This window comes from Oratosquilla oratoria, chromosome 21 (genome assembly GCF_046742065.1).
Source record: "Oratosquilla oratoria isolate Oo_2021 chromosome 21, ASM4674206v1, whole genome shotgun sequence".
Taxonomy (NCBI): domain Eukaryota; kingdom Metazoa; phylum Arthropoda; class Malacostraca; order Stomatopoda; family Squillidae; genus Oratosquilla; species Oratosquilla oratoria.
The window spans coordinates 25,075,181-25,088,510 of NC_134797.1; the positions used below are offsets into that span (position 1 = coordinate 25,075,181).

The following is a 13,330-nucleotide window of genomic DNA, read 5'->3' on the forward strand; positions in this document are numbered from 1 at the left end:
TTAGAAGCTAACGATGGGGATGGTAAGGGTATGAAAAACTATACAAAACAAAAATATTTTGATTTGAAGTTGAGCAAGGAAAGTCGAGAAAAAATCGGAGAAGGAGCGAGAAACTGTAACAGTATTTACTAGTTTACGTAGTTATGGGAATTATAGCATTGTGTAACGAAACTTTGGAGGTTTCCATAATAGGGCAATTCAGTTTCTCTGTGAATTCCTAATTACAAACATACACACACACACACACACGTCCGTTGGATGGACGGCGGAGATTGACGTCCTGAAGAAAAAGTTAAATTCTCGTGGATCTCAACGCAAAGAGAGTACCTATTGTATTTACAAGGGGGGTATTGCTCGTGGTGTAGTAGGAAAGTGAGGAAAAAGGAGAAGGGGAGGGATAACTGAGGGAAATGGAAGTAAATGAGGAAGGAGAGGACTTGGTCCAGGCAGGCAGAAGACATATAAACAAAAGAGGGCAGGACCAATTTAGTGATGACGAAAGGTCTAACAAAAATATAAAGATTAGAAACATAGATATGAGTAGCACAATAGAAGGTGAGGATAAGAATTTCCATGGACTTAATGAGGGGGGGGGGATACCAACCTCCCCTGACTGGCAAGACTCGAAGAAAAACTTGAACAAATGACCAAACATTGGGAGAAAAGGTTCGGTAGTATGTCAAAAATGGCAGAAAGGGTTGAAAGATTGGAAGCACTAGAGAAGGCAAACAAAAACTTAACAAAGGTGACAACCTCCCCCGACTAGTAAATAAAGAAAAAAAAAATGAACGAAGCATGGGAGGTTAGGTTTAACCAATTAACACTAGTTACCCAAAGAGTTGATAAACTGGAAGAACTAAAGAAGGAGAATCAAAACCTAACTAAAGAAATAGAAGAATTAAAAAGACAGTTAAAAGAAGTAAAAGATGAGAATGAGGAATTAAAGAAGAAGAATAAAGAGAATAAAGAGTCCATAGCAAAAGAAGTACAGGGTTGGAGAAAAGTCTAAGAGCACAGCAAAATTGTATTTACAGATATAGTGACACAACAGATGAAATAACAATCTAAGGACACAGTTATTTAAGTGATGAGAGAAAAGAATAATATAGTAAGAGACTTAGCGGACAAAAAGAAATGTATAATTATATCAGGGATGGAAAAGAAGCATAATCCAAATAGGACCACAAGAGTAAAAGAGGAGAAGGAAAACGTAAACAAGATATTAGAAGTAGTTCAAGAGGATGGACAAGAAACAGGGAAACAAGTTGAAAAAATACAAACACTAGGGAAATACAATACAGATAAGACCAGACCAATTAAAATCAAATTCAGGTCACAAACGACAGCAGAGAATACCTTAGCAAAAACAGGGAAACTAACAGACAGTGAGCAATATAAACAGATATGGATAAAAAGAGAAATGAGTTAAGAGGAAAGAGAGGAGGAGAAAACAAAAAGACTAGAAACTAAGGGAAAAAACGAGAAAAGAACAGAGTCAGAAAAAGATAAATTCTATCTGAGAGTAGTGGATATGAAAGTGAGGAAATGGTTCATAGCAGAGAAAAACGAAAGGGAAACAGAAAACATAATGGAAGTAGCAGAAATTTAAAAGTGTCTTACACAAACATAGATGGCTTAATAACAGGCTTGAACGAACTGAATTATTACCTGAAGGAAAAAGAACCGGACATAATGGGAATTGTAGAGACAAAATTGAATGGACCACTACCACCCAACAGTGTAGGACATGGTGCATATAATTATTGGATTATAAACAGAGAGGTAAAACAAGGGGATGGAGTTATGTTCCTGACTAAGAAGGATATAAATGTGAGGAATGTCATATATGGAAAGAATAGAGTTGAGATTATTATGATGGAAGTGGAGGACAAGAATGGGAAGAGCAGGAAGTTTGTAGTAAATTATGTGCCTCCTAAAACGGCTTCGTGGGAAGAGAGAGAACACAAAAATATGTAAGAAGACACAAGGATAACACTAAATATGATAATGGAAGATAGAGGAAGAATAGTTATAATGGGTGACTTAATTGTATAGAAATCTGCTGGGAAGAGATGACAGTGAAGAGTGGAGACGACCTATGGGGAAATGTACTACTTGATATGATTATAGAACATACAATGACGCAATGGGTACAAGAGAATATTAGGTATAGAAATGAGGAAGAACCAAGTAAAGTGACCTCATATTGGTTGAACTGCAACTAAATCAGGAAAAATACATGGAGAAAAAGAACAATATATTATATTATCATTATTGTCATTATTAATATTATTATTATTATTATTATTATTATCATCATTATTTTTACTATTATTATCATCATTATTATTATCATTATAATTATTATTATCATTATTGCCATTACTATTGTGGCGAAATTGCATGTATGAATGTTGCATAGTGTGCCTGGATGGTTGGTATGCGTGTAAGTGATGCGTGAATCGGAGAGTCGAAGCATAAGCAAGGGGGTATGTAGCGAGGGTATGCATGGGGGGACGCCAGGGGGGGGTCCCGGCGTCGCTCGCCATACCTCGCATAGAGAGAGTAAGCCTAGCATTGGTGTTGAACACACGTGTAAAATCCTCATGTTCGCTAAGCAGAATAAACAAGAGAAGACTGAACTCCTGCCTTTCCCTGATCCGGACAATTGTAGGCGTGAACTTGTCTTTAACTCGTGATTCCATGATCACGGCCCATGTGCAATAGAAAAAGGTGAGTTTAATGTACATGCGAATACGTAACAAATGGCGTCAGAAGCGGGATCAGGTTGAAGTGATAAGTGACTTGATATCGAAGTGATAAGTGGTTTGATATTGAAGTGATAAGTGACTCAAGTGATCATGGATGTCACCGGTGATAATAAAGACATAGAAATTGAGGGAAAGCAGGATTCGAGTGTCATGGCGTCGAGTGAATGTGAGGATGACACGGTGTTGCACCGAGAGGCTACTGAACATGTATCTCCTCAGTCAGTGTTGCTCTTGGCACAACACTCAGTGGCCGAGATGTTGAAACACCAACAACAGGTCATGGCAGATATGCTTGCGATTCAAATGGATCAACAAAAACAGGTCATGACTGAAGTGAAAGAGGAACTGAGGGCTATTATGGGGGAGAACATGGGATCGTTAGAAACACGTGCTAACCAGTATACTGACGACGTGTACCACCGTGTGAAGGAAGAGGTTAAGGAGGAGGTGGTGGCAGTGAAAGAAGAGGTTAAGGAGGAGATGAAAGCAATAGAAGAGCGGTACCGTGAGCACATGCAGACGTGTCTTGACAGGGTATCTACACTGGAAGCGGTTTTGGTGAGACAGGAGAATGGGGAGATTGCAGCAAATCTCGATACCGTGACATGGTGCAATGCTGGTGAGCATCGCGTAGTGAGCTCAATCATCCCACCACCTTCACCTCCACCCTCACCTCCTCGTAGCCTCTCGCCGCCACCGGCGTTTGTAAGGCAGAGGAACGACTTTTGCCACGTGAACCCAGGGGATGACCTCACAGGGAGACGTCTGGGGAGTCGTTCAGTTGAACTGCAACCCCGGGGGGCCTGTGGAGGTGGTGAAGTCACGCGGTACGAGAAAGAGAGGAAGGTGATTGAATATGACGGGAAGGTGTCTTGGGACGCGTACCAGGCACAGTACGATGTGGTTGCAGCTCGTCATAGGTGGTCACAGGATGAGAAGGCCTTTCAGCTGGTGAGTGTGCTGAAAGGGCAGGCGTTGGAAGTACTGGAGCACTTAACCCCCGCTCAACTGCGATGTTACGACAGTGTGGCTGGGGCTCTCCGGCGTCGTTTCGGCAGGAGGCGGCAACCGGAGGTGTTCCGGGCTCAACTGAAGACGAGGAGGCGAGGGAAGGACGAGGCCCTTCCCTTACTAGCGCAGGACGTGGAAGCGTTAGTGAGGGGCGCTTACCCCATGGCCACGGAGGACACCGTGGACATGTTGGCCAAGGACTGCTTCGTGGACGCTCTTCACGATAGGCAGTTACAGATCCACGTGAAGCAGGCTGCGCCCAAGAACGTGAGAGAGGCTTTGGCAAGGGCAGCGGAGTTTGAAGCCTTTCTCATGAGCGTCAGCCCTGCAGCTCCCCTTCCCAGCGACGCGTGGAAGCGTCCGAGCCGTGCTTGGGCCAGGCGTGCGCAGGCAAGTAGCAAACCATCTCAACCTGGTGGGAAGGTGAGCTCCAAGCCTTTCAAAGGATCGTGCTTCGACTGTGGTCAGGTAGGTCACAAAAAGCACGACTGCAAGAGGAGGGCACGGTCGCTGGAGGACGGAATGCGACCGGTGTTCGAGCCCTGCTGCTGGAATTGTGGAATACGGGGACACAGTTCCCCTGAGTGCCGCCAGCCCAAGGGGGTGAAGCCGTCGGCGGGAAACTTGAAGCAGCTGGGGGCCGGGGCACCTTCCCAGCAGAGCACTCGGGCGCCCCAAGCCAACTAAGGTGTCGTCAGGTGGCGGCGTCCGACGCCATCAAGGTGACAGGGAGTATAAATGGACGCCAAGTGGAGATGGTAGTGGATACGGGGGCAGAGAGGACCTTCGTACGAGAGGGAGTCCTACCAGAACGTGGTGTGAAGGGCGTGGGTCAGCAACTGTGCGGTGTTACAGGAGACTGTGTACCGGTGAAGGGACCGGTGTGGGTGAATCTGGCTGTAGGCAGGGTGACTGAACGCCTGCCTGTACTTGTGGCGGAGATGGAAGATGAATGCCTGTTGGGGTTGGATTTCCTTAATCGCGTGGGGGCGTGTGTTGATCTCCAGGAGGGTAGGATGTCAGTGAGAGGCTATGAAGTGCCTTTGAATCCTAATGGAGAGCTCGCCACGAAGTATGAGGTAAGGGAACACAGAGGGCAGAGATCTCCGGCCGTCAAGTCACCCAGCCAAGGTAAAGCACGGAAAGGAAGAGTGGCTCGCACCTATGCTACTACGACCTTGCACCGCCCCGCATCCACCAATATCGCCACCGCTAACAGCAAGATGGAGTCACCGAAGGAGGAGAAGAAACAAAAGGACCTACCAGAGGGCCTGCCTGAGTACTTGGAAGACTTGGCGGAGAGGAGTATCACGCAGCTGACGGCTGAGCAGGCGAGTAGAGTGAAGGCATTACTTGCACAATACCGTGACGTGTTCAGCAGTGGAGACATGGACTTGGGTCGCACGTCATTGGTTCAGCACAGCATCTATACCAGAGATAGTCCTCCCATCAAGCAGGCGCCTCGTCGGGTACCACCAGCAAAGAGAGAAGAAGTGGAGAAGCTTGTCCGAGAGTTGGCAGCAACGGGAGTGATTGAGCGGTCAGACAGCCCGTGGTGCTCGCCGGTAGTCCTAGTGACGAAGAAGGACGGAAGCCGTAGGTTCTGCGTAGATTACCGGGCGCTGAACGCCGTCACTGTCCCTGATGCTTATCCTCTCCCCCGGATCGACGAGACGTTAGACGCTCTCAGTGGGGTCCAGTGGTTCTCCACGCTGGACTTGAAGTCAGGCTATCATCAAGTCGAGATGGCGCCTGAGGATAAAAAGAAGACTGCCTTCTCGATTGGGCAAGGCCTGTGGCACTGGAACGTGATGCCCTTTGGCCTCATGAACGCCCCTGGAGTCTTTGAGCGTCTTATGGAACGTGTACTCGACGGTATGCAATGGAAGGCGGCAGTCGTCTACCTAGACGACGTGCTGGTGTTTGGAAACAGCTTCAAGGAGGAGCTGGCTAGGCTCACAGAAGTGTTCAGCCGAATGAGGAAGGCTGGCCTGAAGCTGAATCCAAAGAAGTGCACTCTATTCAAGTCAGAAGTGCCGTTTTTGCGTCGTCGGAAGGGAAGGTGTGAGGACGGACTCACTCAAGGTCACCGCTGTGGAAGGATGGCCAGTCCCTCAGAATGTCTCGGAGCTGCGCAGTTTCCTGGGCTTGTGCACGTACTACCGGAGGTTTGTGGCAGGGTTCGCCACTATCGCCGCCCCACTGCACCATCTGACGAGGAAGGGAGCAGCTTTTGTGTGGAGCGAGGAGTGCCAGCAAGCTTTCGTGGCACTGAAGCGAGCGTTGGTGGAAGCGCCAGTGCTTCCCTACCCACAAATGGGCTTGCCGTACATTGTGGACACGGACGCGAGCCAAGAGGGTGTGGGAGCCTTGCTGTCACAGCTTCGTGATGGAAAGGAGTATGTGGTGAGTTACTACAGTGCTAAGTTTAACAAGGCGGAAAGTAACTACTGCGTCACACGGAAGGAGTTGGCAGCGGTGATGAAAGCACTCGCTCACTTCCATCACTACCTGTATGGTACGCGCTTCACCATTCGAACGGATCATGCCGCCTTGAGATGGTTGAAGACGATGAAGGAACCGGAAGGACAGCTGGCCAGGTGGATTGGAAAACTGGAGCAGTACAACTATGAGATCGAGCACCGACCTGGCCGGGTGCATAACAACGCCGACAGCCTAAGTCGCCGTCCTTGCCCACCTGAGTGTGTGCATTGCTCACGAGGGGAGCCTGAAGTGGCTTTGCGGAAAGTAACCGTCGCTCACAGCACCACCGAGGCAGACGAGAAGTGCAAGAGAGACAGTGACAGTGGTAGTAGTAGTTGTGATGATGGTGATCATAGTCCTGGTGTTGAAAGTGAATGTGAAAGTGATAGTGACACTGAAAGTGACGAAAGTGTAACACATGAAGACTGAGAAAGAAAGTGAAGATGGAGTAGAGAGAGACGAGAGACCTGGTCGACTTCCCAGAAATAGGAAGTTACCAGCGTGGTTAACGGACTATGTGATTGACATTTGATGTTATTAATGTGTTAGGATATGCCATTTGATGTTATTTGATATTTGGATATGTCATTGTATGTGATTAAGTGTTCTTAGTATATGTAATGTTTTCCAAATGTAGAAGTGATGTTTTATTTTCTTTGATACAGAGTGTTTTGTTTTGTTCTTTTGTAAGTTTGTAGGTGAAAGCTGACGGGTCGTCAAGCTTTGTAGAGGGGGATAATGTGGCGAAATTGCATGTATGAATGTTGCATAGTGTGCCTGGATGGTTGGTATGCGTGTAAGTGATGCGTGAATCGGAGAGTCGAAGCATAAGCAAGGGGGTATGTAGCGAGGGTATGCATGGGGGGACGCCAGGGGGGGGTCCCGGCGTCGCTCGCCATACCTCGCATAGAGAGAGTAAGCCTAGCATTGGTGTTGAACACACGTGTAAAATCCTCATGTTCGCTAAGCAGAATAAACAAGAGAAGACTGAACTCCTGCCTTTCCCTGATCCGGACAATTGTAGGCGTGAACTTGTCTTTAACTCGTGATTCCATGATCACGGCCCATGTGCAATAGAAAAAGGTGAGTTTAATGTACATGCGAATACGTAACACTATTATTACTATTATTATTGTTATTATTATTATTATTATTATTATTATTATTATTATTATTATCATTATTATTATTATTATTATTGTTATTATTATTATTGATATTATTACTATTATCTTTACTATTATTATTATTATTATCATTATTATTATCATTATTACTGTTGTAGTTGTTGTTATTATTAATATAATTATTATTATTATCATTACTATCATCATTATTATTTTCATTATCAATTGTATCATTATTGTCATTATCATCATTGTCATTACTATTACTGCTACTGATTTTTCGGCATGATGCTATTGTTGTTATAATTATTATAATTATTATCGTAATAACAAATATATTAGCACATTTCCTTCCTACGAAGAGATGAAAAATACTGAAGATGTGTTGGAACGGCATACATTATTGGAACTACTTACAAGAAGTTCATTCTCTGTACGGGCGGATTTAGGCCAAGCTCCCCATTAGTGAAGAACACGGAAGGCGTCGTAACCTGCACCGGTCGCATAAAAAGAATTATTATTATTATTAATTTTTTTATATACTTTATATACTTTTTTATATACTTTATATACTTTTGTCTATAGTCACACACACACAAACACACTTCATCGGATGTACGGCGTAGAGGACGTTCTGAAGAAAAAGGGGAATTTTTGTGGATCCCAAAGCAAAAGAAGTACCTATTGTATTTACAGGGGGGGAATTGCTCGTGGTGTAGTGGGAGGGTGAGGAAAAGGGAGAAGGGAAGGGATAACTGAGGGAAATGGAAGGATATGAGGAAGGAGAGGACTTGGTCCTGGCAGGCAGACGCCATGTAAACAAAAGAGGGCCGGACCAATTTAGTGACGACGAAATGTAAAACAAAAATGTAAAGATTAGAAACATAGATATGAGTAGCACAATAGAAGGTGAGGATGATAATTTCCATGGATTTAATGAGGGGAGGGGGCGGATACCAACCTCCCCTGACTGGCAAGACTCGAAGAACAAATTGAACAAATGACCGAACATTGGGAGAGTAGGTTCGGTAGTATGTCAAAAATTGCGCAAAGGGTTGAAAGATTGGAAGCACTAGAGAAGGCAAACAAAAACTTAACAAAGGAAATAAAAGAATTAAAAAGACAGCTAAAAGAAGTAAAGGAGGAGAATGAAGAATTAAAGAGGGATAATAAAGAAAACAAAGAGGCCATAGCTAAAGAAGCTAAGGGTTGGAAGACAATCCAAGAAAACAGTAAAGTTGCATTTACTGACATAATTAAACTGCAAATGAAAGAACTGAAGACCCAGTTATTAAAGTGATGAGACAGAAGGAGAATATAGTAAGAGACTTAGCAGATAAAAAGAAATGTATAATTATATTGGGAATGGAAGAGAAACATAACCCAGATAGAACCACAAGAATCAAGGAGGAAAATGAAAAAGTAAGCAGATTACTAGAATTAGTTCAGGAAGATGAACCTGATATAATGAAACAAATTGAAGAGAAGTTTAGACTCGGAAAGTATAGTACAGATAAGACCAGACCAATTAGGATTAAATTCAGGTCACAAACGACGGCAGAGAACATCTTATCAAAAACAGGGAAACTAGCAGAAAGTAAACAATATAAAAAGGTATGGATAAAAAGGGAAATGAATAAAGAGGAAAGAGAGGAAGAAAAAAGGAAAAGGAAAGAAGCTAAAGAAAAAAACGAGACCAGAATGGAGTCAGAAAAACAAGAATTCTACTGGAGAGTAGTGAATATGAAATTGAAGAAATGGAAAATAACAGAGAGAAACAAAAAAGAAACAGAGAATACAATGGAAGTAACAGAAAGTTAAGAGTGTCCTACACAAATATAGATGGATTGATAACAGGACTAAATGAACTGAACGAGTATCTGAAGGAAAAAGATCCGGACATAATGGGAATTGTTGAGACAAAATTAAAAGGTACACTACCACCCAACAGCATAGGACACAATGCATATAATTATTGGATTAGAAACAGAGAGATAAAACAAGGGGGTGGAGTTATGCTCCTGACTAAGAAGGATATAAACGTAAAGAGTGTCACATATGGAAAGAACAGAGTAGAGATGATTATGATAGAAATAGAAGACAGAGATAAGAAGAGCAGAAAGTTTGTAATAAACTATGTGCCCCCAAAAACAGCCTCGTGGGAAGAGAGTGAACATAAAAGTATGTTAGAAGACACAAGAATAACACTAAACAAGATAATGGAAGATGGAGGAAGAATAGTTATAATGGGCGACTTTAATTGCAAAGAAATATGCTGGGAAGAGATGACAGTAAAGGGTGGAGAAGACTCATGGGGAAACGCTCTACTTGAGATGATAATTGACCACACAATGACACAATGGATACAAGAGAACACTAGGTATAGAAATGAAGAAGAACCATCGAGACTAGACCTCATAATCACATCAGAACCTGAAATAGTGGAAAAGATAGAATACCAGGCACCAATAAGTAAAAGTGACCACATATTGATAGAACTAGAACTAAATGAGAAAAAATACATGAAAAGAAATGCACAATATAGAAAAGGAAGATTGATGTATGAAAAAACAAACTTTTATAAAATAAGAGAATTCTTTCAAAAAGAAAACTGGGAAGAAATATACAAAGATGAAACATCAGTGGAAGAGAAATGGAATATTTTGACAAACATTTACAAAAAAGATGTCCCAAGACAAAAACAAGAAAAAGAATATGTAAAATGCTGGTACAACAAAAGTTGTAGGGAGTTAAAAGACAAAAGAGACAAAGCTTGGACCAGATGGAAAAAAGACAGGTCTGAAAAATGGAAAATATATACTTTTTATAGAAATGAATATGTACAAACGTGCAGAGATGAAAAGAGAAAATATGAAAAAGATGTCATAGAAAAGTGTAAAGATCAACCAAAACTATTCTACAGATTTGTAAACAACAAACTGAAAAACAAAAAGACTTAGAAAATTTAAGACAAGGAGGAGTTGAATACACAGAGGAAATTGATATGGCGGAAATTATGAACAAGCATTTTAAATCAGTGTTTACAAGGGAGAACATACAACCTGAAGAGATCGAATGGAAAGAGAAAGTCCCCCTATGAGAGAAATAGAAGTAACAAAGAATGAAATATTGAAACACTTGAGTAATCTTGATGTCAGAAAATCGCATGGACCAGATGAAATAGCAAACTGGATACTAAAAGAATGCAGGAATGAACTGGCAGACAAAATACATAGCATAATAAACAGTTCCTTGAAAGAAGGTAAAGTTCCAGAAGATTGCAAAAAAGCAAATATAGTACCTATATATAAAGGGGGAAATAAAGAAGACCCTACCAACTATAGACCAGTCTCTCTAACAAGTACAATAGCAAAAATTTGTGAAAGAATTGTCAAAAATAGATGGGTAAAATATCTAGAAAAAAACGTGCTAAATCCAAGGCAATTTGGATTCAGACAAGGACAATCATGCGTCACCAATTTAATATGTTTCTATTCAAGGCTAATAGATATAATACAAGAAAGAGATGGATGGGCTGATTGTGCATTTCTTGACCTAAAAAAAGCTTTTGACAAAGTGCCACATAAGAAGTTGCTTAAGATATTAGAAACTGAAGGAGGAATTACAGGGCAAACTGCTAAATTGGATGGAAGACTTTTGCAAGAAAGAAAAATGAGAGTAGTGATAAGAGACAAACACTCAAAATGGGATGAAGTAATAAGTGGTATTCCGCAAGGAAAAGTTCTGGCCCCAATAATGTTTGCTATATATATTAATGATATGGATGAAGGAATTGAAAGCTATATGAGCTTCTTTGCAGATGATGCAAAATTATTGAAAAAAGTGAACATAGAAGAAGATTGTAAATCACTACAAAGTGATCTAAATAAAGTACAGGAATGGAGTAGGAAGTGGGAGATGGAGTTCAATACAAAAAAGTGTAGTATCATGGAATTTGGAAAAAGCAAAAACAGAATAACAGGATCATACGAATTGGGAGATGAAGGAATAAAAAAAGTAGAAAATGAGAAGGACCTGGGAGTCATTGTTATGAATAATATGTCACCTAAGAAACATATTAATAAGAATTTTGGAGAAACTTATAATTTAATAAGAACAATCAAAGTTGCATTTACATACCTGGATGAAGAAATGGTGAAGAAAATTCTAATCACCGTGATAAGACCAAGATTGGAATATGCAGCAATGATATGGTCACCATGTACAAAAAAATGTATAAAAAAACTTGAAAGAATACAAAGACCAATTACAAAATTGGCACCAACACTCTCAAAACTATCATATGAAGAGAGACTAGCAAAACTTGAGCTACAGACACTAGAGCAAAGAAGAGAGGAGATTTGATTGCTATTTACAGAATCATGAAAGGCATAGAAATTACTGATAGAGAGAATCTGATAAAATGGGATGACAGAAATACAAGAGGACACGGAAAGAAAATAAAAAAAGACAGCTATAGAAGAGATTTGAAAAAGAACAGCTTTCCTCACAGAGTAATAGACAGTTGGAACAAGTTAGATGAGAAAGTGGTGTGTGCAAAAACAATACATGAATCTAAAAATAGTTTAGATAAAATGAGATATGAAGACGGGACACCACGAGCATAGCTCCCCTTCCCATAATATACAACTAGGTAAATACATATATATATATGCAAAATAGACCACTTGGAAAAAGAAACTAACGAAGCAGAGTGCTTTCATATATTACATCTTCAGTGCAAAAAGCACAAAGTCAAATATAAATACATAGTTTATATATACATGAAGAAGGAACTAGGACAGTTTACTTGAGAGTAGAGGACATTTACCCCCTGGAATGCGGTAGGTCAGGTTGCAAGTGTCAATGCGTCCCACTAATGAGGGAGGGGCGGCATTAGGTCAAACTCGCAGGGTTACATTTTACCTGTTATTCTTTTGCTTATTTCTGGGCAGATAAAATTGTTAAGTTTATATAAGCCATTTTGTAAGTTAGTATTTTGATCACTGTTGGTATGCATCAAACTATACTCCATTAAGTTTCTTACTATTATGTTATTGATGTAATAGAGGGCATGGGCACTGAGAAAAATGGTACCTTACCTTAGATTACACTATCCTACATCATGACAACAGCCTTAAATTTAACATATATCGTAAACCATCCAAGGTAAGCTCATATATTCATTATTATTATTCTCATCCAAATAGTATTAAACGTTTAGTTTTCTCTTCCATGTTTATTAGAATTTTCAGGAACTGTAGTCCTGAATTTATTGATGACGAAATCAGAAATGTTTTTAACACTGGGCTAAAATCAAGATACATACATACATATACCAAGGCTTTTTCCCCCTTACTAGGGAGGTAGCCAAAAAGGAAAAGGCATAAAATTATTCCCACCCATTTCATCCCTGAAAACACTCCACACCCCTCCACCCTCCCTCTCATCTTAGCACCTCCTGGAGGTGCTAAGATACCCTAATTGCACCTGGAGGTGCAAGATACCCTAAATAATTCCTTGGTATTGCTTACAAATTTGCAAGGAAATAATTTTTAACTTCTCAACAAAAATCATCTTTTAGTTATCCTAATGTTTTAATTTTGCCATTTCAAGAAAATTTGTTAAGTGCCACAGAATTATTAAAAAGATTTAACGTAAAGATAGTTTTTAAGAATAATAGTGCAGTAAAACATATGTTCATCAGCAATAGTATTGAAGTTAAAAAAGGATGCATTTATAAAATTCCTTGCAAAAGTGTAATCAATTTTACATAGACCAAACTGCCAAACCCTTAGATATTAGAGTTGAACAACATAAGAAAAATGTTAAGGATGGCAATAACTCTATTAGAATCTTCGAACACGTTAAATTAAATAATCAACCTGTTGATTGGGGTAATGCCCATGCCATCTATTACACCAATAACATAATAGC

At 40.9% G+C, this 13,330-nt stretch overlaps 2 protein-coding genes across 2 annotated transcripts in view; one reads left to right on the top strand and one right to left on the bottom strand.

The window, feature by feature from the left end:
• LOC143036792 (hemolymph clottable protein-like) overlaps positions 1-13,330 on the bottom strand; it is a 54,342-nt gene that overhangs the window by 13,281 nt on the left and 27,731 nt on the right. Inside the window, exon 18 of the mRNA XM_076204535.1 lies at positions 7,811-7,884. Within this exon, the coding sequence (XP_076060650.1) occupies positions 7,811-7,884 (74 nt within the window). The remainder of the gene's footprint in view (positions 1-7,810; positions 7,885-13,330) is intronic.
• Positions 2,385-4,469, top strand: LOC143036791 (uncharacterized). Its single transcript, XM_076204534.1, has 2 exons — positions 2,385-3,206; positions 3,240-4,469. The coding sequence occupies exons 1-2, from the start codon at positions 2,862-2,864 to the stop codon at positions 4,467-4,469; spliced, it is 1,575 nt and encodes a 524-aa protein (XP_076060649.1). The 5' UTR covers positions 2,385-2,861.